The 27,200-nt window shown below is 52.9% G+C and overlaps 1 protein-coding gene across 2 annotated transcripts in view; it reads left to right on the forward strand.

Moving 5' to 3' along the window:
- The window catches only part of EPHB2 (EPH receptor B2), a 126,329-nt gene that overhangs the window by 14,487 nt on the left and 84,642 nt on the right, over positions 1 to 27,200 (forward strand). For both annotated transcript variants that reach the window (XM_071766778.1, XM_071766777.1), the window contains exon 2: positions 26,464 to 26,528. In XM_071766778.1, coding sequence (XP_071622879.1) covers positions 26,464 to 26,528 — 65 coding nt within the window. The remainder of the gene's footprint in view (positions 1 to 26,463; positions 26,529 to 27,200) is intronic.

Genomic DNA, 27,200 nt, shown 5'->3' on the forward strand with positions numbered 1-27,200 from the left:
AGGAAAGGTGCTAATGAGGATGTTGGCAGCACTGGCAGGGGTTGGTGTCTGGCTGGTGGAAGTGTTGAACAGGCAGCACGGGGGCTGCTTGGTGTCACACTGGGTGTGAATCTGCAGGCAGCAGGCAGCTAGCAAGGCTGCAGCCAGCTCAGGGGGTGATGGAGCCATCCTGGGGTAGGTGGGTGCTGCTTTGGGTCCATTCCTGGCAGCTGAGGGGGGGTTGGTGATGTGGCTTTGTCACAGTGGGGACAGAGCTGCTCCGAGCATCACCCCAGTAATAGAGAGATGCTCCAGTTGGCCACTGCACAGCACTGGTGCCTGATCCCCCCTGGTTTTCTCCTCCTTTTGGCTCCTCACCTTTCTTCTTGCAAGGCTTTAGGATGAGGTGGAGAGCAGGGAAGTTGCTGGCGATGCTTTGATTTTTTTTTTAAGTCAAACTCCCGTGGCTTGGGATTCAATAATGTGTTACCAGATTTTGCTGTGACTGACACCTGTTCTGGCTGGAGAGGGAAAGCTTCTGATAAACACAGAGCCTCTGGAAATGCTGAATTTCCTGGCAGCTGCTCCTGGTTGTCATCTGCTCTCTGTCCCCCCTGGAGGAGCATCAGCAACCCCTTATGGGGTTGTAACCACCCCATAACTCAAGCAGTAGCTGGGGTGGTTTTCTGGGCTCCACTGGTTTATGACAGAATGGGACAGGCAGGAGGGGCAGAGACTGAAGGGGATGGAGCATGGCCAGAGAAGGGAATGGAGCTGGGGAAGGGGCTGGAAAGCAAGGAGAAGAGGCTGGAGAGCATGGAAAAGGGTCTGGAGAACATGGAGAAGGTCTGGAGAACATGAAGGAGGATCTTGAGAATATGGAGAAGGGTCTGGAGAATGTGGAGAAGGTTGTGGAGAAGTTGTGAGGAGCATCTGAGGGCCCTGTGGGTGCTGATCCTGGAGCAGAGGAGGCTGAGGGGAGACCTTCTGGCTCTCTGCAACCCCCTGAGAGGAGGTTGGAGCCAGGGGGGTCGGGCTCTGCTCCCAAGGAACAAGGGATGGGAGAAGAGGAACTTTTGGCACAACTCAAGTGGTGCCAGGGGAGGTTTAGGTTGGAGCTGGGGAAGAATTTCTCCCTGGAAAGGGTTGTCAGGGCCTGGCCCAGGCTGCCCAGGGCAGGGCTGGAGTCCCCATCATCCCTGGAGGGGTTTCAGAGCCCTGGGGATGTGGGGATGAGGGACATGGGGTGGGGGTGGGTTACTGGTTGGACTGGGTGATCTTAAAGCTTTTTTCCCCCCAAAATAATTTGGTGATTGTGTGATTCCCTTCAGGCTGGTCCCATAGCACTGCTTTGCTGCTTCCTTTCCATGTGCAGGAGAAGTTGGGGCTGAGCTGGAAAATAAAGGCTGTGCAGGGGACAGTACCAGGGGCTGTGGTCAGTTCAGGCAGGGAATATTTGGGGCCCTCCAGGAGGGATAAGACAAGCCTGTGACCATGACCCTGAGCCATGCTGGAGGGGTGCCAGGGGCTGTCCCCATGGCTTTGTGCCAGGGGAAGAGAAGCAGAAGCCTTGCTCTCTAATTTGGGGTGGCCTAAATAGGAGCTGGGCTCCTGCTTGTGGGTGCTGAGCCCTTGGAAAGCTTTGGGAGGTCCCTGATGTGTGGGCTACAGAAGGAGAAAAAAAAAAAAAAAAAAAGAAGATAAAAATAATGGGATTTGAGAGGTCAACCTCGGGTGTGTCATCCACCAGCTCTCAGTGGGCAGAGGGGTGGGGAAGGGCTTGGCTCCTGCTCTGGGTCTCCTGGAAGTTCCATCCCAGAGAAAGAGCCCAGGGATGCACTGAGGGAGATTGTGGGGCAGGGGATGTGCAAGGCAGGGTTTGGGAAGTGGCCCCGTGTTTTTATTTGGTGCAGAAGAAGGGTTTGAAATGGGTGGTAGGCTCCTGTGCTCCAGAGCTTTATCATAAAGATAAGATAAAGATAAAGATAAAGATAAAGATAAAGATAAAGATAAAGCCACCTCGTGTGGCTGGGAATGAGTGGGAGCGTGGGGAGCCCACCTGGAGTGGGTGTGGGGTGGTCCCATCACGAGGGCTGCCAGACAACTGATAGATGAATCAATAGAGCCCAAAAAAAAAAACCAACCCCAAAACAATATAACCCCTTGATTCTGTTCCAATTCTGTAACAATAAAATGAAACAAACATCATGCTTGAGTTGCCTGAAGAAATCCCACCCAGCATCCACGCTGAGGGACACCCTGGACCCTGCTTGGATGTCACTGGGGGGGTCACACCCTGAGGATGCAGCTCCCATGTACAGTCCCTGTGGATGGGTGGCAGCAGAGGGGCTCCTGCCCCAGCCCCACAGTTTTTTTCCTTTTTCCAGCTGAGCTGGGGGTCTGCAGGAGGGATTTGGTGCAGCCATCTCACCACGTCTGGGCTGGGAGGTGCCCTCTTGTCTGATCTCTGAGCCTTGATTACCTCCTCTGATAATTAAGTGGGAGCATCCTGGGGGTGCTTTGTCCCAGCTGGGCAATGTTTCCCAGGCCCACATCTTTCTGAGCCAGGGAGGTGTTCAGGTGGCCTCTCCCTGGAGGATTTCTCCTGGTTCTGGTGGCCCACTGGACCTGGGGGGTGGCAGCCTGGGAGGTCCAGCAGGGCCACACAACTCTGAGCATCTCAGTTTAGTGAGGCTGACTCCAAACCAAGTGTTTTAACCACTCAGAAAACGTGACTGTGGGGTTTATCCTGTGTCACAGGAGGAGGATGGGGAGCACTGGGCTGATCCTGGGACTGCTGCTGGGGGAAAAGGACATTGAAGCCCAGGGCTGCACACACCTTTTCCCAAGAGCAGTTGCATCTCCTCGTTTGCCCTGTTCTGGCAGGGGTAAATATGGAGTAGAGAGCAGCAGAGAAACCATCCACCACTTTTATTTTGGTCTCTGAAGGTCTCTGGAGGTGTGAGCAGGGCTGGCCAGCCCGGGGCTCGCCAGCTTTCAATGCTTGGAATAATTCCCCTGCTTGTGTTTGCAGGGCTCTGGTGGGGATGAGACTTGCTGGTCTCCATGGTTTTATGTGCTGTGGGACCCTGCCAACAGTTTAATCACAGCTGAACCCTCATAGAGCAGCAGAAAAAATGTTGTTGTTGGGATTAGGTTACCCATCCTTCCTATAAAAGACTCTATAAACAGTCCATCAAGCCCAGCATTCCTCTTGGCTGTGAGGTCCTTCACTCCTGATGGGGCTGGCATTTGCTTTGACTAAGTCTTTTTTTTTTTTTGGGGGGGTAGGCACTGCTTAAAAGGAGACCCCAAGGGTGGCTTTTCTGCCTGCATTAGTAGGGGAACCCCACAGGGCTGGCTTGGCAGAGGTGGTGTTGGGTGAGAGAGGAGCTGGCTGGGGAGGCAAGGGGTAAGAGGCAGCCCAGGAGGCACTGACAACAGCAGCTGCTCCATCCCTGGTGCTGAGGGATTTTTTTTTGGGTGGATTTGCCCTTTGTTGGGGTGCTGGAGAGTTTTCCCTCACCTTGGGGCAAGCAGGGACCTGTGGTTCCCCCTCACCCATCACCCAGCAGACCCCAGCCCCATCTTCTCTCTGCTGCAGCTTGAGCAATTTCCCAAAAGGTGCTGAAAATCCTAAAGCTTGGGCTGGGGTCTCTTTCTAGCCATGGGTGTTCCCACCTCCACCTCCTCCTTCACCTCCACCTCTGATGCCTGCTGGAAGAGCCCCTGGTTTAATACCATTTGTAGGACTTTTTTGGGGTGCTTTGAATTTTGTCACTCAGCCTGCAGAGAGCCCCAGGGCAGGGGACAGAGGGATATGGGTGATGCTGAGGCTCTTCCTTTGTCCTGGCTCCTGCATCCTTCAGGTAGCTCTGTGCACACCTTGGCTGTGTTTAGGGGCAGCTCATCTGTGGGGCTTGGAGATGCTCCTGCCAGGGACTCCCAAAAACCTTAAAGCCATGGTTATGCTCCTGCTCTCCCAACAAATAAGTTGTCATTATTTGCATGCCCAGGCTTCACCTGGGTCTGCCTGGCTCTGGAGGAGGTCCCTGGCCATGGTGACAGTCCCTGGCAGTGACACTTGTCCACCTGGAAGGGGACTGAAGCCATCCCACAGTGAACATCTGCTGGGTGGGAACAGCATCCGTGCTGTGGTGCCAGTGCTGGGCACAGGGGGCTGTCCCCTATCAGTGCCACCATGTCACTGGGACCATCTGGAGGTTTTTTTTTCACTTACATCTGCTTTATTCACCAGCTTGAGGGGCGTTTCCTGGAGGACACCAAGATTTCCAATGCTTTTCCCAACGGAGTTCAAATTATTTGAAGGATTGTGTGTGTGTCCCCACTTCCCCTGGATTTTTTTTTTTTTTTTTTTTTTTTGAAGATGGTTTGGTCAATCTGTTTACCAGCACAGAAATGGGGTGTCTGAGGTGAGCAATAACCACACAGAAATGGGGTGTCTGAGGTGAGCAATAACCACACAGAAATGGGGTGTCTGAGGTGAGCAGTTACCAAGCCCTTCGTGTCCTGCAGAGGGCAATTCAGTCCACCTGCCAGGGATGGCTGGTTCAGGTCATCCAGCTTGTCCTCAGAGGCCCTTCTGCCTCTCTTGTTACTGTCTGTGGAAAATTAACAACTGCATTAAAGTGGCAGCATGATTTTTTTTCCTATGGCAAACTCCACGGGAGGTGAATCCCAGAGCTTTTACCTGGGGATGCCTGGAAGAGCATCAGTGACTCCAGTGTTGGTTTCCTCCATCAGGACTCAACCTGGGGCTGATTCCTGCAGAGTCCACTTGAGGTCCAGTGCTGAGAGCTTGAAACCTGCTGGCTAATCAGCTCTTAATCCCTTTAGCATGTTTCCAGAAACCCAGAGCCCTGGCTCTGCTCTGTGCTGCCATCACCTCCTGGCTCCAGCAGTCAGCAGCCTTCTGTCTCCTGCACGGTTCCTCTCCCCCATTAAACTTGTAATTTCAGTGAAGAATGAAATCAGATTTGTTTGACAAGACCTGTTTCCTGTAGAAGTATGTTGACTGGTGCTAATTATACTCTTGTTCTTTAATTCTTTATGATTTGAATTACATCAGCATCTTCATTATTTTCCCAGAAGTGATTTCAGGCTGAGCAAGACCTTGAGTGCCTACCATTTAATCACAGTGTAATCCTAGTGCAGCCACTGAACGTGATCCTTCTGTGCTCAGATCCCTCTGCATTTCCCTCTTCAAGGACTTAGCAGCTTTCTTCTTCTTCCAGGCATCCCCCCACGGGCTCTTTCTTCCTAATTCTTGAAGTCTCTCGTGCCCATTACCACGAGATGCCTTTGATTTTCTTACTTTTCCCTCTCCCCATCCCAGTCCCTGGGAAGTGGCCCCGTCTTTTATTTGATGCAGAAGAAAGGTTTGAATTCTGATTTCTCAGCCAGAAGTTGTCCCCTGCCTCTTGGTCTCCTGGCTGCTGGATGAGGTCAGGGATCTGCACTCTTTTTCCTGCAGTTGTAAGGGATAAAGATATTTTGGAAGTTTCCTCCTGCTTTCCAAGGTGTTTCTGGCCTCTTCTCTCCCCACCTTGGCAGAGGGGATGCTCTCTGGAAACACAGAGCTGGAAAGAGCTCCTTGGGTTTGTTCCACTGCTCAGTTATCCATGCAAATGATGTCCAGTGCTGGAACAACACTCTGGAACTTTCTTGGGGTTTTCTTCCAATTTGCTGTTTATGGGTAGTCCCAGAATCAGATTTTTCAACCCATTGTGGAGGGGTCATGCAGGAATTTCGTGTGGCCCTGGTTCCTTGGGCTATGAAAGTGTCACAGCTGAAAAAGGCCAGAAATGAAGATAAATGGTGGCTGATGGAGAAGTTGTTTGGCCACCACATGGTCTGGATGCATCCAGCCCAGCTGTGGCCTCTGATTTTCTAGATTCTTTGCAAATGAGTCAATTTGAGTGAAGGGAGCTCTGGAAGTTCCATCCCATTTTCCTAATGATGGCACAGCCTGACTGACCATGGCTGTTCCTCCATCAGCTGCATGGAGAGAAAAATAAATAAGAAAATAAAAATAAATAAATAAATAAAATAAAATAAAAAATAAAATTTAAAAAAAAAAAAAAAAAAAAACCTAAAAGTGACAGGAGAAGCAGAACTAAGAGAGGTGACAGCAGCTCCAGGGCTCTGGAGCAGTGTCAATGCTTTTTTTTTTTTTTCCTATATTCCTATAAATTTCAATGTTTTTACATAGCATTTCTTTCTTTGTGCTTAAACGAGCAAAAGCCCCATAATTTTTTCTTCTCTTCAGCTATGCCAGCCATGGCTTTGCCCAGGTTTCCCTGATGAACTTGCTGAACTTCATGCCAGTCACAACAAAATTTGCCTGCTTATTCTCCTTCCATTTCTCCTGCATTGCCTTTGTCTGGGTGGTCATCACTTTGTTACTCTGAATTTCATTTTATTCCAATTTATTGTCCTAAAATTGCCTGCAATTACAGAGAAAAAAAAAAAAAAAAAAAGCTGTTGAAACTTTAAACTTTTCTTTGAGCATAGAATGGTCTGAGTTGGAAGAGGTCTCCAAGGATTGTCTACTCCAACCCCCTTCTGATTGTCATTTGTGCTTTTTGCTGCTGTTTCCTGCTCTCCTCTGCTTGTGAATTTGCTGAGATTTTGGAAATTCAAGCATCTGGAGCAAGACAAAAAGCCAGGGCAGGTTGGGCTTGTCCTCCCTTTGGCCAGCACAGGTTATGATGATCATCAGTGCTTCCAGTCCAGTGATTCAGCCTCTTTTCTGGGTCATTAGGGGGTCCAAAACTGCAGACCTCGAGGTCTTTAATGCACTTTTGTGCATTAGGATTATGTAACCAGCCCCGTGGTGGGGTGCAGCACTGACAGATATTGACAGGGATGGATGGATGGGTGGATGGATGGATGGATGGATGAATGGATGGAGCAACAGGGTGTGCAGGGTGTCCAGAGATGGAGTGGGGAGAGCTGGATCCATCCCGTGCTGGTTTTCCATCACGTGTGTCCCTGCCAGCTTTCCTCTCCCAAGTTTCTGGTTGACACTGGGGCAGTGGTGGCTCAGCTGAAATTCTGGGGTTTTCTCCAGTGTCCTCTCTGCCTTAACAGCCCTGGGGTGAGTTTGTGGGGTAGGCAAATCCTAATCCTAGCTCTGGTGGGCTGACATCCCAGTGAGGGCTTGGTTGGCTCCATCCCTTTGTAGGCAAGGCAGGAGTTGGAGGAGAGGTGTTCTGGGGAGGTGACAGCAGTGCTGGCTGTGGCAGCTTGGCTCAAGCATGCTGTCACCTTGCTGTCACCTCTCCCTGGCTCTCCTCCTCCTCCTCCTCAGGAGCCTTGGCCAGATTTCTTGCTGAAATGGAGAGGAGCCCAAGACTGCCTCAGCCTGGCATTAGGCACAGTGTCAGGTGAGTTCAGATCAGGAATGATTTGGTTATGTATGAGCTAAGGGAAGGAGACCTTAAATCCCACCCAGTTCCAACCCTTTTCCATGCTCAGGGACACCTCCCCCAGCCCAGGGTGCTCCAAGCCCCATCCAACCTTCAGCACTGCCAGGGATGGGGCAGCCACAGCTTCTCTGGGAAACCTGGGGCTCAGCACCCTCACCCCAAACAATTTCTTCCCCATCTCCAACCTCAATCTCCCCTCTCTCTCCCAGTTCCAAGCCATTCCCCCTCATCCCATCCCTCCAGGCCCTTGTCCCAAGTCCCTCCCCAGCTTTCCTGGAGCCCCTTCAGGCACTGGAAGGTGCTCTGAGGTCTCCCCATGGGATCCTTCTCTTCTCCAGCCTCAACACCCCCAACTCTCTCAGCCTGGCTCCAGAGCAGAGCATTTCTTCCTAAATTCCAGCCTAAATCTCCCCTCTCCAAGTTTTAACCCATTTCCCTTGTCCTCTCCCTACCCCCCCATGTCCAAAGCCCTCCCCCAGCTTTCTTGGAGCCCCTTCAGATATTGGAAGGTTGCTCTGAGCTCACCTGGGAGCCTCCTCTTCTCCAGGCTGAACAACCCCAACCCCTCAGCCTGGCTTCCCAGGGAGCTGCTCAGCCCTCTGACTTGAAGGGGATGTTTTAGATCCCTCTCTGACAGATGGATCTGAGAGGATGTGCAATGACAACAGCCTCTGGGAGCAGGACCTACTGCCCTTCCAAAATCAGCTTTTACATGAGGAGGTGGCTCCTGCTGGCCATTTGCTGGGGTTTGGGCTGTGCAGGTTCAGCTGAGCTGCTGCATCAGTGCTGGCTGAGGCAGAAGAGTCCTTTTGGCATCCTCTGAAGGGTGGGTGAGGCTCTGAATTTGCAGGATGGATGCCAAGGTGCATGGATTCACTCAGCTGGATGAGCTTGGTGTTAGCCCGGGGAGGCCCTGCTGCCTCTCTGCCTCTGCTGGGTTTTTACTCCAAAACACAATGAAGAGGCAGCAATGCTATTTTTTTTTTCTCCCTGCCAAATAACTTCTAATGCTAAACAGATGGATGTCCTGGAGTAGGCTGTGGGGTTTGTGTTGTCAGTGGGATGGGGTTGCTCCCACTTCCTTGGATGGTTAATGTGGAGGTGGGTCTGGATGATGGACCCAAGTGGTTCCCAGCCTGTTTTTCCAGCCACCCTTCCTACAGGCAAAATTCAGAGCTGTGATGGAGCTCTGCTTGCCAGAGGAAAGGAATATTGGGGTGGCAAACAAGGGCCTGGATGAGATAGTGGCTTCCATCATTGTACAGGAGATGTTCTTGTAGGAAAGTTGTTCTGGGAGAACAAGAACAAGAGTTTCCAGTAAGTTTTTACTCCAGGAAGACAAAGCATTTCCACCTTGGAGCAGACTAGATGTCCAGCTCTGGTGTACCTGTCCCTAATGTCCCCCTGTCCCAGTTGAAGCTGTGTCAGGGTGGCCATGGATTTGCCCAGTCAAGTCCTGGAACGCCCCAGTGTTGCAGATCCCTCCCCATCCCTGGTGGCTGCCCAAGGAAGAGATATCCTAAATAATCTTTTCATACTTGACTTGAGCTTTCCAAGTCACAATTTATATTTTTAAAAGGTCCCTTTTGGGTCAAGAAGACCATCCAAGCCCAACTTGATGTTCTCATTTTGAGTGGTGAGATGCTTAGGACATGGGGGAAGGCTCTCATCCCTTTCAGCCTTTTCTTTTGGAAATTGCATCCAAATGGCCAGATTCAGGGTATAATCAGGTCTTGGTTTTCATCTTACTCAGCCTCAAATGTTGCTACTACATGAGCAGCATTGCCCCCATGGTTTGGCCACAGATCCCCAGTGCCCCAGAGATCTAATCCTGGAGGTCTGGGGAATGAAGCACAGAGGAGAAGGAACTAACCCAGGAGTTGATTTTTCTCTAAGGCAGGGTTCACAACACTCCTGTGCAGGCTGGAAACATCTGCAGACATCCAGGATCCCTCACAGCAGTGGTGCTAAGCTGACCACTGAGTGCTTCAGAGTTTCTCTTTCCTGGCAGTGATGATTTGCAGTCATATCCCAGCTTTGGAAAATCCTTGAGTCTGTGGGGTGAGTTATTTGTGGACAGCAGAGCTGCCTCCCCCAGGCCAAGAGCATCCCACAAGTGGAGGATGGAGCAGGAGAGGCTGTGGCCAGGAGGGATGGGCAGACATGGGAGACAGATCCATCCTGGAGTTGGGAATGCTGCCTCCATCCCTGCTCCCACCTGAGCCCCTGGTCCCTGCCTTTCCACCCCAGGGGGATTTATGGGCATTTCCCTGTGAAATCAGACAGATTGCTGGCTGTGAAATACAGATGCTCTGTACTAAATGCTGTGTAATGGGTTCCACTTGCAAAGCTTTGGATGTGTTTTTAATAAAAGCCTCTGGGAGTGAGGCAGAGGCTGCCAGGGGTTGGGATGCTGGGGGGTGCTGAGGCCTTCGTGGTCCCCCCAAAGCTCAGGGGCAGCTCATAGGATCACAGGATGTCAGCTTGGAAGGGACCCCAAGGATCATCTCCTCCAACCCTTCTCGTATTATTCTTGATGTGAGATCTCTCAGCACCCATTGAGCTGAGACTTCAGACTTCCCAAAGTGGGGGAATCCACCCCTTCCCCTGGGAGACCATTCCAAGCTCTGACTCTCCTCAGGGGGAAAAATTTTCCTCTTGTGTCCCATGGGAATCTCCCCAGGAGCACCTTGTTCCCATTGCCCCTTGGCTTCCCCATGTCCATAGGGAGTCTCCATCTGCTCTGTACCCCCCTTTAAGTCCTGGAACATGGTTTTAAGGTCTCCCCTGAGCCTCCTCTTCCCAAGGCTGATGAGACCCAGTTTTCTCAGCCTCTCCTTGTATAGCAGGGGCTCCAGTCCCCTGATCATCCTCGTGGCTCATAACATGATGGAAGTGTGGATTATGCAGTGATTTAACATGGAAAAAAGCACATGGGCAGCCCTTGGGGCACAGATCAGTCACCCAGAGAGTTGTTGAAGAGGTAACCAGGGGTTTCAAGCCTTTTCTTTTCTTTCTTGGGGTTCCCACCAAGCTCCATCAAGAAATGGATTGATAGGCATGGACTGAAGGGCTGGTCATTGGAAAATCAGCACTTTTTGGGCAGCCTTGCTAATGAGATCCCTGTCTGCAGGAAATACCCCTGGGGGAAGTGTAATAAAGGGTGGGGAGAGTGGGCTGGTGACACCTGAGACAATTGGGGTGGAACAAAAGTGGGGCTGAGTTCTGCCAGGCTTTATCTGGGAGCAGCAAGTGTGATCCATGGCTCTGGGCCAGGAGATGCCAAGCTGGAAATCTCTGGCCCTGCAAACACCTTTGAAATGGGTTTCCCTGGAGTGAAAGAGCTAATCGGGTGCCAGGTCCTTGCTTGGTGAGCCAGGACATTGCATTTTATCCTTCCCTTGTGCAGCTGGAGCCTGGATGCTGAGTGTTCTCAGCAAAGGGAAAATCAGACTAAAAAATGAAGCAGCTGCAGTGGTGACTCAAGGTGTGGAAACCCTGCCCAGTGTTTGCTTTCCCCAGCAGCTGAAGGAGTGAGTGTCTTCTGCCTTGTCTGCTGGTACCAGCCTGGGGGAAGGGATGATAATTGTGAAGGTCTGTTTCGTTTAGCAGGGCAGGACTCTGTGGCTTGGAAGCTGGGCTGGTGGAGGAACATGTTTTTAATAATGTGTCTAATGAACTGTGCAGCAGCTCACCCAGGGCCGTGGTCGATTCACCATTGCTGGTAATCTGTAGATCAAAGGTGCCTGATTTCTGGTTCCTAAACTGGTTTTGGCCCCTGGGGCTCTTCCCTCCAGCTAATACCCCTCTGTCCCCAGCTCCCCTGGGCTGGAGGGATGTTTGCTGGTGCAGAAAGCTGAGTTGGGCTGCAGCGATGCTGAAGCCTTGGGATGGAGCTCAGCTCCCAGCACCCGGTGCTGGAGTGCACAGGGTCAGCTCTGCTCACCCCATCCCATCTTCTGGAGGTACCACTGAGCAAACACACATCTGGGGGAAGCTTCACTTCCAAGGGACGTGCAAATAAATGCAAATAAATGGACACAAGGTGCTGCTCAGGGTTACCTGCAGCCCACGGGCATCCCCAGCCTCACCCACTGCGGCTGCTGCTCGAGGAGCCTCCTCACGGCCTCACACTGGGGGCTGGGGAGGGTTTTCCATCCCTGAGAAGTTTAGCAACAGAGTTTTAAGCTTTTTCCTTCGGCAAGGCTTGCCCTTGTCTAAATAAACCCAGGGAAATCCTTTCCCTGGTGCTGGGCAGGGTCGGACCAGATGTTCTCGCTTCACCCGTCTGACCTCCGGATCGATGGAGCTGTGAGCTGCCCTTTGTTCTCCCATCCTTGTGCCTGGACACCCGCTGCCACCTCCCTGACAACTGCTCCAGACAGCCACTAGCTGCAGGGCTTTGGTGATGGTCCCCTCTGTCCCCTCCCCTGCAGCAGAAAGGACTGGGTGGGTTTGGGCATTGGGGTTTTGGTTACGTGGTGTTTGTGCTTTCCAGGGTCTGATGTTTCCCTGCCCTGTGGGGAGCAGAAATCCAACTCCCCACCCCCTCTTTTTTTTTTTTTTTCTTTAATTTTAGGCCAGAATGAGCCCTGCCCCTGAGCACTGACTGGGTCACACACCATCAGGTCTCTGCTCCCTGGCACAGCACCTCTGCCCCATCCCAAGTGCCACCTCAGGGGACCCACACCCGTGTGTGGTGGTGGCCAAGCCCCTCCTGTCACTTGTGCCTCTGCAATGTGGTGTTTTGCTTTTTGGGGCTTTCTCCCCTGGGGCAAACCCTCCCTGTCTGAAGGAAAAAGGAGCTGAGAGATGTCAAAGGATCTCACCCAGATCCTCAGCAGAGGAAACCAGCTGAGTGCCAGCAGCTCTCCTCTCCTCAGCTGGCATGGGGTGTTTCCCTGCAGGGATGCTCCCTCCTGTCCCCATCCCTCCCTGCTTGCTTTCCCTGCCTCCCCAGCCCAGGGCTCTGCTCCTTGCAGACTCTCTGGGCCTTTCCAATCAGGTGGCATCAGCCTGGGGATCAGTCCTGACCTGGGGACATCATGGCAGGGTGACAAATGGGTGTGTGGAGCCAGCAAGGCCAGGTAGACACAGGGAATATTTATCATTTTGCTTTTGCCCATGCTTGGAGCAGGGCAGCTTTTAAGATGTTTTTTACCAAGTTCTTGAAATCCACATCCTGTGAGTCAGAGCTGCAACAAGAGTGAATTATTTTCTCCAAGATGGAATAAGAGCAGGCTCAGCCAAAGTGGGGTTTTTATTCTTCTAGAAATCCCCAGCATCCCCCTGCCCACCCCAGCACCTCCGCTCTGGGCAGGATGAAGCCAGATTTGGGTTTTTTGGGGCAGATCTGCCTTTTGTGTTTGGGGTGAGCAGCTCAGAGGGCAACTCCAGGGGGTCAGCTAGGTCTGTTCTGCCAAGAGGGACACGAGGAATGGAAGCAGTGACTTTCCAGAGGGATGGAAAGAGCCCACCCTGGGGACAGGATGCAGGAGCTGCATTGGCATCACAGCCTCTGGGCTCCCCATGGGGACAAATCCCTGGGGAAAAATCCCTGGGGAAAAATCCCTGTCTTCTCTGCAGGGTCCCCAGCTCCAGATTTTGCTGCCAAGTGTGTCTCTGGGTTTGCAGTGACCCCGTGGTGTCACTTCAGTGTCCTGTGCTGGCAGGGTCACTGCATGGGGACACAGTTTCACTGCTTTCTCCAGCCCCTCTTGGGGGGCAGGTGGTGTGGGGGGTCCCTTTCCTCAGTTTCCCTCCCAGCCCCTGGAGAAGTCCCATGGCTCCTGCTCACCCAGACACTCTCCAGGCTTTGCTGCATCACTTGCAAGAGGTTTTTACCCCCCGAGAGGAAAGGCAGTGATGACAGCAGGAGCACAGGGACAGCCAGCTGTCCTTCCCCACCTCCACTCCTGTCTCCTGGTGGCTTGTGCTTGCCCAGCTGGGGCTGGCAGTGGCCACGTTGAGCCCAGTCTGGTACCTCCAGTGCCTGAGCCTCTGAACGTGCTCAGGGATGTCCCCGTTCTGCATCTCCTTGGCAAAGCATCTGAGATGCAGAGTAACAATAACACAGCATAAGGGAGTCTGAGTTTTTGTCCTGGATTGCTCCCAGCACTGGATCCACCCCCCCTGATGCTCACCCTGGTGTCCTGTATCCTGACAGCACAGCTCTGGTTTGGCTCCCTCCAAAATTTTGGCTGAGTTGTCTGGGTGACAACTCAGCAGTCTTTGCAGCAGGGTTGTTTCTCCTCCCAGGGTTTGGTGATTTTTCCTCGAGGGGTCTGGGATGGATCCCACAGAGCCAGGTGCAGGCAGCTTTGCAGGATGCTTTGGGCACCCTCCTGGGCTGGGAAGGTTTTGCTGAAGCCTCCAAGGTTGGAATTCTTTCCATCCTTCTGCAGCAGATCCTGGGGCACTGGGGCATCTCTATCCTTGGAGCTCTCCCAGCTCAGCTGCCCCAATCCTGTGGTGGGGATGGGCTTGGACCAAGCCCCCTGAGCTCCTGGAAAGCTACAAAATCATTCCCCATCCTCAGATGGCACCATCCCCACCATCCCTGCTTGGTGCCTGGAGAAAGTGTTGGAAGGGGAGAGGGAACTGGTGGGCCTGGGAATGTCCAACAAACCCCCCAAAAATGGGGTTTTTGCCCCATGTTTTGGGGCACCTGCCTTGGCTGCCAGGCTCCCCACTGCAGCATCCCCATGGCCTTGCCTTTCCACAGCTCTGCCTCTGTTTGCTTTTGGTGTATTAAAAAAAAAATATATTCCTCTTTTTCTCTGCTTTATGTTTGCTGGCAGTCTGTTTTTTTCATTGATATATCCTTTTTGCAACTGTCTGCATCTTATAACTGCTAATTTACTTGCTGCCAACTTCCCCTGATTTTAATTTATACAATATGTTTATTTTTACTGCAATTTTTTTTTTCCTTTTATTTAAAGCCAAGATAATTTTTAGCTAAAGACGCCTTCTTTTATGATCCTGGATTTATGAGATTCTGGCAAAGCCTTCTTAAGCTGCCTGTAATTATTCTTCATTGTTTTTGTTTACATTTCCCTCTAATCAATTTTTGCTAATAATCCCTTTCAACTTTTGGAAATTGCCCTGGGTTTGTTTCTTTTTGGTGGGTGCAAAAAAAAAAAAAAAAAAAAAAAAAGGAAAAATCCCTTCCCACATCCTCCTGACTGGGTTGTGGTTCTACCTCTGCAGCTGCTTCCTTCATTCCCTTCTTTCCAGCTCCCAACATGCAGGTTGCCTGAGGTTTGGGATAGAAATGTGTCCCCACTGTCCCCTGGAGACCCCATCCTGGGCAAAGCTGGGCCAGGAGCTGCTGCCACCTTTTCCATGTTGATCTTCAGCTTTATCCCAGTGTGGATGTTCCCTATTCCAGGGAACATCCCAGCCCTCCCAGCTCCTTGTAGGTGATGGCTCTGCAAACCCTACCCCAGATTTCAAGCCTGGAGGGGCTTTTCTCTCCTTGTGGTCCCAGAGGTGGGAAGATCCAGGAATTCCCTCAGGAATGTTCTTTCCTTCTGGAGGGGCAGTGCCTTGATGGATGGACAGGCACATCCCTCTCCCAGTTAAAGCCACCAGTGAGCCTTAGAGCATCCACTGGTGGAGCATCCTCTAGGTTCAAGCTGCTGCCCTGGGAGGTTCTGTGGATGTGTCACAAGTTACCAGGGTGGGGAAAAAGGAATCCCTCTCCCTGGGGAGGTGTTGAAGGTGAGATTTGCCCAAGTGCCAGGTCCTGCACTTTGGCCACAAGAACCCCCTGGGGAGCTCCAGGCTGGGCACAGAGTGGCAGAAAGGGAGCTGGGAGTCTGGATTGCCAGGAAGCTGAAGAGGAGCCAGCAGTGTGCCCAGGTGGCCAAGAAGGCCAATGGCATCCTGGGCTGGCTCAGGAACAGCGTGGCCAGCAGGTCCAGGGAAGGGATTCTGCCCCTGTGCTCAGCTCTGGGGAGGCCACAGCTTGAGTCCTGTGTCCAGTTCTGGGCCCCTCAGCTCAGGAAGGAGATTGAGGTGCTGGAGCAGGTCCAGAGAAGAGCAAGGAGGCTGGGAAGGGATCCAGCACAAGTCCTGTGAGGAAGGGCTGAGGGAGCTGGGGGTGTTGAGGCTGGAGAAGAGGAGGCTCAGGGGAGACCTCATCACTCTCTCCAACTCCCTGAAAGGAGGTTGGAGCCAGGGGGGGGTTGGGCTCTTTTCCCAGGCAACTCTCAGCAAGACAAGAGGGCACAAGAGGTCTCAAGTTGTGCCAGGGGAGGTTTAGGTTGGACATTAGAAAGAATTTCTTTACGGAATTGGAACGGGCTGCCCAGGGAAGGGGTGGATTCTCCATCCCTGGAGATATTTCCAAAGAGCCTGGATGTGGCACTCAGTGCCATGGGCTGGGAACCACGGGGGGAGTGGAGCAAGGGTTGGACTTGATGAGCTCTGAGGTCCCTTCCAACCCAGCCCATTCTAGGATTTACAGCTCCCTAAGAATTCCCACCTCCTGCAGGTCCTGGCTCCACTGGGGCTTTATCTGCAGTGCTGGGGCCTGAGGGGGGACACACACAGAATTTGTGTTCCTGGCATGGCTGGGAGCAAAACCCCAGAGATACCCAAGGGGTGGTGGCAGAGAGATGCTTTGGCTGCTAGGAGGAAGCTCCTGGAAGGGCTTTGGGGAATTCCTGCAGCTCTCCTGGGGAGGGGTTTCCCAGGGCTGGGAGCCTGACCTGGAGCTGCCCAGGGCATGGGATGGGGTGTTCCCTCTGCAGCTTGGCAAAACCCATCCTGCAGCTGGAACCCTCTGCTTCCTCCCAAGCCTTGGAGCTGCCAACCAGGAGCTAATTTACAGCCTGTCAGTAAAAACCCTGCAAAACAGGAAGGTTTGGCTGGCAGGTGGATGCACAGAGCCAGGCGTGCGTGGGGGGGAAGCATCCCCACTCAGCTTTGCAGCCACAGGGATTTGGATGCCCACACTGCAAGTCAGGGGCTTCTTGATGCTTCTGCTTCTTCACTGGGGGAGCCCCCACCCTGGTTGGTGTAGCCCTGCCTGTCCCTGCACTGCTGTCACCTCCCTGAGCTCTGCAGGGCACTGGGGATGCTCAGAGCTCCAGCCCTGGGCACCACAGAATCACAGAATATTCAGGGTTAGGAGAGAGCTCTGGAGATCCCCCAGTCCAACTCCCCCTGCCCCAGCAGGATCCCCCAGGGCAGGGCACACAGAACACATCCAGGGGGGGTTGGAAAGGCTCCAGAGAAGGAGACTCCACAACCTCTCTGGGCAGCCTGGGCCAGGGCTCCCTCACCCTCACACTCCAGAAGTTTCTCCTCAGGTTGAGGTGGAACTTCCCCTGTTCCAGCTCCAACCCATTATTCCTTGTCCTGGGCACCCCAGAACAGAGATTGTCCCCTTCCTCTTGCCCCCCACCCCTCAGCTATTGATGGACATTCAGCAGATCCCCTCTCAGCCTCCTCTCCTCAAGGCTGAGCAGCCCCAGGGCTCACTCAGATGATGTCCCTGTCCCTTCCTCATCCCTCCTGCTGAAGAACTTCTTCCTAAGATCCAGTCTGAGCCTCTTCTCCCTCAGTTTCAAACCATTTCCCCTTCTCCTATCACTGGACACTCAGGAAAAGTCCCTCTGCAGCCTTCCTGGGGGTTCCCTTCAGGGACTGGGGGGCAGCTCTAAGGTCCCTGTGGAGTCTTCCCTTCTCCAGGCTCTCACACTCCATCCATCCCTTTCCCCACGACCCCCTGACCACCACTCAGAGCCGTGAGTGCTGAGGGGACCAGAAGGATCATCCTGAGCCCAGGGTGTGGGGTTTTGTTTAGCTCTTCCCCCACCAGGAGCAGGGATGGGAAGCCCCATCCCACCTCCCAGGACCACTGGCACTAAATGAGGTTTTGTCCCCTGTCTGGTGCCATGGGCTGCAAGCCACTTGTTCCCAGCAGGCTCCAGGGCCCTGCTCAGCATCCCAACTGAGCCATCCTTAATAGGCTTCAATTTTAATTTGCTTTTATTGGAAAACACAGATGGTAACACACACACCCCCCCCTTCACATCCCCCCCTCCCCTCCCTTTCCTCCTGAACAGGGTAATAACATTTATAGGGGAAAGATATTATCTCTAAACACAGCCAAAGCCCCAGCACCACGCAGTGCTGCACAGCCCTGGGCATGGCTCCTAAAGGCTGGGCCACCCAGAGCCACCAGCAGGACAGGGGGCAAGTGGGGCCACAGCTGGGGTTCCACCAAAGAGAAGAAAATTCCAGAACTATCCTTTGGAGCAGCCCAGCAAACCCAGTTAACTCCATCAACTTCTTCCATCACCAGATCTCTGCGACCCAGGGAGCTGCCTGGAGCAGAGGGATGAGGAAGGGACAGGGACATCATCTGAGTGAGCCCTGGGGCTGCTCAGCCTTGAGGAGAGGAGGCTGAGAGGGGATCTGCTGAATGTCCATCAATAGCTGAGGGGTGGGGGGCAAGAGGAAGGGGACAATCTCTGTTCTGGGGTGCCCAGGACAAGGAATAATGGGTTGGAGCTGGAACAGGGGAAGTTCCACCTCAACCTGAGGAGAAACTTCTGGAGTGTGAGGGTGAGGGAGCAATGGCCCAGGCTGCCCAGAGAGGTTGTGGAGTCTCCTTCTCTGGAGCCTTTCCAACCCCCCCTGGATGTGTTCTGTGTGCCCTGCCCTGGGGGATCCTCTGATGCTCCTCCTGGTCCCCTCAGCACTCACGGCTCTGAGTGGTGGTCAGGGGGTCGTGGGGAAAGGGATGGATGGAGTGTGAGAGCCTGGAGAAGGGAAGACTCCAGAGGGACCTTAGAGCTGCCCCCCAATCCCTGAAGGGAACCCCCAGGAAGGCTGCAGAGGGACTTTTCATAAGTGTCCAGTGATAGGAGAAGGGGAAATGGTTTGAAACTGAGGGAGAAGAGGCTCAGACTGGATCTTAGGAAGAAGTTCTTCAGCAGGAGGGATGAGGAAGGGACAGGGACATCATCTGAGTGAGCCCTGGGGCTGCTCAGCCTTGAGGAGAGGAGGCTGAGAGGGGATGAGCTCTGAGCTCCCTCCCAACCTCAGCCATTCCATGCTCCTTCCCCCGTGGTGCTCTGCAGCCCATGGACATCCTGCTGCATCCCAGCTCTCAGGTGTCTGTGTCCCTGTTCCTGGGCCACAAGGAGGATGGTGCAGCCCTGCACCCTGGGCATTGCTCCTTGTGCCAGTTGGGCCCAGAGCATGGTTCTGGGACCAGGTTCTTGTGGTATAAAGTAACTTCCAGCTGGTGGTGCAGGCAGGAGCCTCAGATGGCCCCAGTGCCACATGCCAGTGGTGGTGGCTCTGTGGTGATGGTGTCCCCCCAGCTGTGTGTGTGTCCTCTGTGCAATGGCAGTGCCACAGTGAGAGCTGAGCCAGGACAGTGCATGGGGGAGGCTGCTGGCTCCTTGGGGCTTGGAGAATCTGCAGGAGGAGCTCATGGGGTTGGGGTCTCCAAGCTCCAAGAGTGTCCCTGCTGCCCCTCGGGGGGACCTGGGGACAGTCAGGAGGGACATGGCCCCACTCCATCCTCACAGGAGGTGGCTCCGTGGGGAATTTAATCCTTGCTGGGCTTGTCCTGAGGGGGTGGATGAAGCTGGGTGTGGGTGAGGGCAACACCTGCTTCACCTTGGGGATTCCCTTCTGCAAGGTGCATTGCAGAGGATGGGGTGGGTGCTCCTGCAGGGCTCAAGTCAGTAGTGCTGACAGTAGCAATGGCTGTTAAATGTCTGCATCTGTGTCTTCTCTGTGTGGCCACCACATTCCCAGCAGCAGCAGGAGGGGCCCTGCTCCCTGGCATGGAGCATCTGCATTGTCTCTTCCCATCAGCTGCCCTGGGCTGAACTCAGACCACCTACAAGTCCTGGCTTCTTTTGGGACAGATGCTGCCAGCGAGGGCTCTTGGGTCCCTGGAGCAGCATTTGGGGCTCTCTGGTGGGGTTATCAGGTTTCTGCTGACCTTTGGTGCTGGGAAAAGTGGGGCCAGAGAGGATGCATCTGCTGCAGTGACCGGGGGTGATGTGGCAGCTGGTTCTTCCTCATCTTCAGCTTTGCATGGTTCTTCCTGAGAGGCCCAAAGGTGAAAGATGACAAGGTGATGCCCCAGGTGAGGGGCAGAGCTGGGCCATGCCCCTCCTGGCCGTGCAGATGTGAGGGGACATCCTTAGGGCTTGGCTGCCCTGCAGTCACAGTGCCTGGATGGGCGATGGGCATTTGGGTGCTTAGAGAGCAGGACACCTGCTTGAATGACTTGCAAGGTTAGGAACATTGGATATTCAGAATAATTTCTCCCTGGGAAGGGTTGTCAGGGCCTGGCCCAGGCTGCCCAGGGCAGGGCTGGAGTCCCCATCATCCCTGGAGGGGTTTCAGAGCCCCAGAGATGTGGGGATGAGGGACGTGGGGTGGGGGTGGCCTGGACAGGGATGGGTTAATGGTTGGACTGGGTGATCTTAAAGGACTTTTCCAACCAAAAGTATTCAATGATTCTCTGGCTTTAGAGGAATGACAGAAGGGGCTGAGAAGCCCCTGTGAAGCCCCTGCAGATGGGTGAAGTCATCCTGGTGCTCACTGTGGAGCCCACCAGCCTTTAGAACCTGCTTCCCAGGGATGGCTTCTGTTTCATAGGGGGCTTGCAGGTGGACTTGGGTGATATCCTGGTGAGTCGAGGGGCCAGGAAGGCTCCATGGCTCCCCCAAAGTGGTGACACCTTCCCCTTACCATGACCGTGTGGCATTTTGTGGTCAGGGCTCCCTGCTCTGTGCCTTGGACTATCAGCCCGGGGGCTGGCTGGCAGGTCAGAGGCACTCTGGATGGTGATGCTGGCTGTCTGCCTTATTTTTAGGAGTGACTGGACCAAATTTGCCAGGGAGAGGAGCTGAATGACCAGGTACCCATCTGCTGGGCTCCTCGTGGCACCGGGACAGCTGCCCTTGGAGCGGAGTTTGGGCCGATCCCGGCTCCTTCTCGCTCCCTCTCCATCACTCTCCCTCTTGGAGCTGAGGTGGATCCCTGAGTGAAGGATCCAGCCTCTCCTGTAGCCTCCAGCTCACAATGCTGTGTGCTGTTCCTACGCCAGAGGGTCGGCCAGGGGGGGGATTGGGTTTCAAGTCTGTTCCGCTGGCCGGGGGCCAGGGAAAGCAAAGCTCAGGGCTGCAGAGCAGGGCCACTGGGTTTGCTGAGCCCCTCTCAGCTCTCCCTGGCAAAAATATTATAATAAGGCTCCAGTAAAGCAGAGGAGGAAGAGAAGGGGCCTTTCAACTGCTGGAAGGGTAAAGAGATCTGTGGCAAGGGCTCCTGGGGCTGGGGGACAGACGGGTTTCTCATTAACCACCCTCCTCCCTGCACCGGGATGCGGTGGCTGAGCCTGAGGCCAGGCTGGAAATGTGGGTTCAGGAAGGGGTTTCAGGTGGGTCTGCCAAGAGGATTTATCCCAAGCTGCAGCATCTCCCACTTTGCTCCAACACCACGGGATCCCTCCAGCCTGGGCTGAGCCTAGGAGGAGCATTAGGTGGTGATGTCTGAGGGATGGGGCCAAGATGCAGTCTCCTTATCCTGGCCTCGGGATGGTTTTGCTTCCATCTGGGCAGCTTCTTGCCTCCTTTGCACACCCAGCCCTGGGTCAGCTGAGAAGCTTGTTCCTTGTGTTAGCAATATTGCACCAGGATGAAAATGCTGGGGAGTTTCCTGCCTTGCAGGAGGATCTGGTGTGAGAAGTGGAAGGGGAAAGGAAAAAACCGTGGGTGGAAAAATGAGGGTGGAGGCTCTGGCTATCCGTGGGGCTATTTATTTATCCAGTTGTTTTTTTATCTGGTTGGGTTCTGAGCCTGTGAGTGGGAAGGATTTGCCAGGACTTCTGAGGAGCTCAGGGCCAGATGTTCTAAACTGATCTAAATTGGCAAAACTCCACGGAAGTGATTTTTTTCTGGACACTGAGAAGTGTGTCTGCAATCTGCAAAGCTCCTCTCTTAATCCCTTGCCCCTCCAGCTTCTGCCACTGTCCCTTGGTCCTTTCACTGTCCACCTTCCAATCCTGGCCATCCCTTGCTGGTGTCTCCCATCCCTCCAGCACCCAGTGTGCTCCCAGCTTTGTCTCCAAGTCCCAATCCTGACGTGGGCAGAAGAGGGAAGCAGGTGGAGCTGAGACCCTCCCACTCATCTCACTTGTGGCTTTAGCACCAAGAAGACCTCAGAGAAGAGCAGGAGCTCCCTGCTCAGCTCATGGGCAGAGCAGCTGATGTCTTAGAGCTGCTGAGCATCTGGAGGTGGTGGGCTGGTGGTGATGATGTGTCTGGAGATGCAGCCTGATGGAGCCAGAGCCCTGGTGTCAAGAGCAAGGAGTCCCAGTTGCTTCTTGAAAGCATCTTCAAAGTGAAAAGGACAGGCACTTATCTCCTCCCCAGCCCCTGGGGAGCAGCGTGGTTTCTGGTGGGAAGCTGGCCAGAGTTGTGTCTGCTGCTTTCCAGCAGCTGCAGCTTTATTTATAATGCTGTGGGTAACATGTGAATCTGCAGATAAACACACACGGGAGGGAAGAACACAAACAAGAGGACTGGGAAAATGCTGCTCTGGAGAGAGGATTTCACTGAGCTACAGCTATCACCAGCCACCAGAGGTGGGCTGGGGGCCAGACCCCCGCCCCTGGGGCTTTGCTCCATCCCATCACCTCTTCCCTTGAGGGCTTTGGGCTGTCCTGGATGCCAGGGGAGGCTTCATGGGGCACCAGCCCCTCAGCTTGGGGTTTGGTGCTGCAGCAGTGAGGGAAGCTGCCAGGTTTGCTGCTTGAAGCAGGAACCTTCTCCTCTTTATGGCAGCTGGGCTCTTTATGGAAGCTTTATGGCTTCTCCTCTTTACGGGATGCCCACCCAAAAGTTGTTTTTTTTGTCCTGCTGATTCCTGGTGGGTGTCTGGAGCTGGGTAGGAACATGGGGAGGATCAGGAGAACCTCACAGGTAGGTGAGGGGTGGCCATGGCAGCACCTCGAGGGTCACTGTGGGTGCAAAAGGTGCAAGGATTGAGTGTGCTGAGGACATGGACACTGCTGTGGGTGGAGGAGGATGTTGGGTTCCCATTCCCCAGGGCTTTTTGTGCCTCGGGTGGGGCTTGTACAGCAGAATTCTGTATGAGTGACATGGTGCCTGAAGTCACCCATCCATCCAGAGGTGTCCAGCAGGATCTCCTCATCATTCCTTGATGACCAGAAGGAATCCAGGTGTGCTCCTCGTGTGCTCCTGCAGCACGTTCTGCTCCAGCTCCTGGCTCACCTGGGATGGGGAAGGAAATGGTGCAAGATCTTCATCTCTTGGCAAGTGCTCTTCAGGAGTGATTTCCTTCCCTGGCAGAACTGAATCTTGTTTTCCACCTCTCTTCCTGGGTTTGAGCTCCCAGGCAAAGCTGTAGCTGCAGTTTCCCTCCCAGGCTGAGTTCTGTTTGCTTCTGGTGGAGATCCCTGCAAACCACAATCAATCAGCTTGCAAACTCCCCTTTGATCATCTTCCCCTGGGGCAGTAAAAACCCAGCCAGCTGAAGGAGAAACAGATCCTGGGGGAATTTCAGCCTTTCTCTTGCACACCTGATGGGTGGTAAGGCCTTGTCTTGCTTTATCAAACCTTTATTGGTTGCTAATTTGGACTCTGAGGCAGCACTTTCAGGAGGGGGTGTCAGAGCAGGGCTTGGCTGCATCTTCACGGGGTCTTCCCACCACTGCTGTGGAGCTCTGAGGATGGGAAAGAGGCAGAGAGAAGCCCTGCAGGTGAGGGAAATACTGGTTCAGTGGATATTTCTCCAGATTTTGTTTGCTTCCTTTGGCTGGAAGTAAGAAACTTCTCAGGGGTGGGACAGGGACCTTCCCTGGAGGACCACGTGGCCTCCTCAACCTCAGGTGGAGGTTTAGAGATGCCCCTGGCCAGGTACCTGGGCAAGAAAACTCTGTGAAAGGCCATTATTTGGGCAAGAAGGCCCTGAAGTTGCCCATCAGAGGATGATGGAGCAAACCCATGCCCAGCACTGAGATCCACCCTGGCTCCACATCCCCTTTTGCAGTCTCCATGGGGTTCTCTCTGGTTCATGGGGACCAGTTAATCACAATTTTAATTGCAATTGAGGCAATTCCTGCTAAGTGCTGACAGGCCAACCCCCTTCCAGATGAGCTTTAGACAGGGCAGCAGGGTGGTAGAAAAGCTGTGGCAAAAAGGGGTGCAGGGAGCATGATTTGGGGGTCCACCCTACACCAAGGAGGTTGATCAACAGGAGCCTAAAAGAAAAGAACCTGGTTTAGGGTGGGAGAATAAGGCAACTCCACTCATCTTGTTGTCTTGGGGATGGTTCATTTGCCACCTTTAAGCACCAGGAGAAGGAAAGGAGGTTTTGGGTAGCAGAGTCTTTGTAGGAGTGAAAGAAACCCTAATAGGTGGCAGGTGAGTGGGGTAAATTCAGACTAAAATGAACAGAAGATCTTTTTGTACAAGAAGATAATGGACCAGTGGAAAAACCTGGTTTCAAACCTGCAGATTCCTGCTCCTCCTTGTCTTGCATCACAACAAGATGTCCTTGAGCCAGCTCAGGTGGATGCAGAGCTCCAAGGAGATGTGCAAATCTTCAGCTGAGGATAAGGGGCAGCTCTGCAGTAAGCACAGCATCTCCATTGCTCCAAATTCCCATTAAACAGAAGGCTCTTAAAAATGCAAAAGGCTTTGAAATATTATTTTTATTTGGGGAATTATTTATACTGGTTTAAAGTAGATTTTCTTTCACATTCTAGTCACTGCTATTAATATACTTGTCGTGCACCACTGTCAGTGATAGTTAAGATAAAGTAAAAAAATTATTATTTTTTTTTTAAGCAACGCAGCATCTTGCTAGCACTGGGTGAAAAATGTTGTTTTCCTTTTAGATGAAAGTGCCATTGGTGTTTTAATGAAAAAGCCAGATACTCTGATAAAATAAACACTATTATTGAGCTAGGCAAACAAATACTCCGTCGAAAAAGAAATTTTATCAATCCTAATGACAACATTTCTGGACTAGCTGTTTTCCAGCCCTCTTCCTCGTGTGTAAATTTGAAAAGAACTCTTTTTGCTTTTTACCCTTGGACCGAAACCAAATTTTGAAATCCTGGTTTCCTGTGAACTGGAAACCACTGGCTCGAAGCAGGAGTAATGAACAAGCCACAGTCTGAAAGTGATTTACTGGCAGAAAGAGGTGCAAGGAGCAGATCTGTGCTGAGAAACCTTTTTTTCTTTTTTTTTTTTTGGCTTGGGGATGGGAAGAGAGGAGCTGAACATGCTCTGCCAGGCAGGCTGAACCCCAGCCAGCTCTGCACCCAGACTTCTCCCCTAAGTGATGAGTCTGCTCGAGGCTGAACTTTTCTTCCTTGGGTTTTTTTGTTTTTTTTTTTCAATATGATGGAAGCAGAGAAGGTGAAAATTAAATGGGGGGATACGTGGCAGGCTGCTTGGCTTTTTGGGGATGAGGAGCAGCTTGGTTACGTGGTAAGGAAATAGGTTCAAGTTGCACCTGGGGAGGTTCAGATTGGATATTAGGAAAAATTCCTTCACTGAAGGAGTGGGGAAGCATTGGAACAGGTTGTCCAGGGAGGTGGTGGAGTCACCGTGCCTGGGGGTGTTCAAAAAACAGGTAGATGTGACACTTTGAGGGATGATTTAGTGGTTAAGGTGGTGTAGGACTGATGGTTGGGCTCAGTGATCTGGAAGGTTCTTCCCAACCATGATGATTCCATGGTTTCAGACTCATGTGGCTGTGGGATCTGGCACCATTTGTTGGTTATAGGATGGTGGCTGGAGACACCAACTCTTATGGGGTTCTCCTGTTCAGCCCTCAGGGAGATGGTGTGGGGGTTGGTGTACATCTTGTGCATCTTTTCCTTAAAGCTGGGCTGTTTCCCTGCTTCAGGAAAACGAAGGTGCAAGGTGTCTGTGTCCTGCATCTGTGTGCTGGAGGTGTCCCAGCATCCATCAAAGGACTCAGCATCCTCAAATCAAGGGCAGATTCACTTTTTCTCTTGAGCAGAGGGACAAAATATCCTCTGTGACCTTGGGCTCAACACAAAATCAAGCTTTTCCCACACCCAGCATCCGTGTGCTCAAACCCCTGGGTGTGATTTCCCCATTTCCTAAATACCCCCAGGTCCCCCTGTTTTCTTAAATACTCAGAAAATCCTCTTAAATCCAATCCTCATTGGGCACAGTGCAGAAAAATCCCCACCTTGCAACCAGGACTGCAGACCTGGAGGATGGAGAGAGGATGGAAACCCCCACTGTGGAGGTTTCTGATGGGGCCTCATCCCAAGCTGGGTGGGGGACACCTGCACACATCAGCCCAAGTTTTGGGGTGCCATCATCTGTGTGTCCCTTCTCTTGCCCTTGGTGTAGTGAGGACAACCTAGAACTATTTGGGGTAAAAAAAAAAACCAACTTCAGTGCTGGAAGCAAGATGAGCTGTAGAAAGGCAAAAGGAGGCTTTGCTTGGGGAGGTTTCTCAGTGCTGGTTGGCATTGCCTGACCTATTTCAACCCAAATTGCCTGGAAAACCAGCTTTAACGTTGGTTTTAATTTTTTAGTACCTGTAAGAGCTGTTCCTTCCCTTGTGCTACTGCCTACTGAGCAAAAAGCTGGGGAAAAAACCATCCTGCTCTTGCACAAGCAACTGGGAGGTGATGGAGGGAGCCTGCTCAGGCTGAGCCCCTTGTCTGCAGCAGCAAAACCATGGCAGGGCTGTTGTATCCTGATTCTAGATTGTGAGGAGGGAAAATCCCTCCAGGCTGGTGGGTGGAAGAGCCTGTGCCCTGGGCAATCCAGGGAATGGGGCCCAGGGAAGAGTGGGCAATGGATGGGAAAACAAAAGGGGGGATGCCAGGCTCCTCCCTGGCTGAAATCTGGCCAGAGGGTTCTGTGCAGACTGAGCTGCAGTCCTGAGCTGGCTCCTCTCCACTTCTGTCCCTTTCACCAGCCTCAAAATGTTCACTGCACAGCCACTGACTTCTTGTTTCACCTTCTTCCTGCAGAGACACTGATGGACTCCACAACAGCAACAGCAGAGCTGGGCTGGACAGTGCATCCTCCCTCAGGGGTGAGTTATCCTGACACTTTTGGGGTCCTGGAGGCCAATCTGGGGGGTCCTGCTGCACAGGAGCACAGGTGGGGGATGCAAAAGTCACTCACTGAAGCAGAGAGCCTTGGTCACACGAAAAAGTCTAATGGGGAGAGCACAAAAGGATGGCATTTGGGATTTCCAGTTGTTTTCTAGGAGTTGGCACATCCAAAAACTACCCCGGAGCTGGGAGTGTAATTTTTACTCTAGCAAATCATGCCAACATGGTGCTGGTGGAATCATGTTCTTCATAAAGCTGGCTTGCAGCCAGTTAAAAGTCACAGAGAGGGAGAAAAGAAATGCCAAGGCCACTGACATTTTTCCCCATTGCCCATCACTTGTAGCAGAAAAGGATGAGGATGTCAGCCTCTGAGGCTGCACCCACAGCACCCATTTGATCAAGCCCTGAAATCACCATCCAGCATCCCTTGCATCTCCTGGGGGGACATTTCCTGGCTCAGCAGCCACTGTCTCTCCACTTCCCTGGTGCCAGGAGTCCCCAGAGCCACATCCCAAGTCCACCCAAAACCAGCTCCTTTAAAGAAGAGCTTGGACAGGGCAGTGCACACCTGCACCTTCCACTCACACACAGAACCAGAGCAGCCCCAGCCACCTCCCACGTCCCACGGGGTTTCTGTGATCCCACCCAGC

The sequence above is a fragment of the Heliangelus exortis genome, chromosome 23, assembly GCF_036169615.1.
Source record: "Heliangelus exortis chromosome 23, bHelExo1.hap1, whole genome shotgun sequence".
In the NCBI taxonomy this organism is placed as follows: Eukaryota; Metazoa; Chordata; class Aves; order Apodiformes; family Trochilidae; genus Heliangelus; species Heliangelus exortis.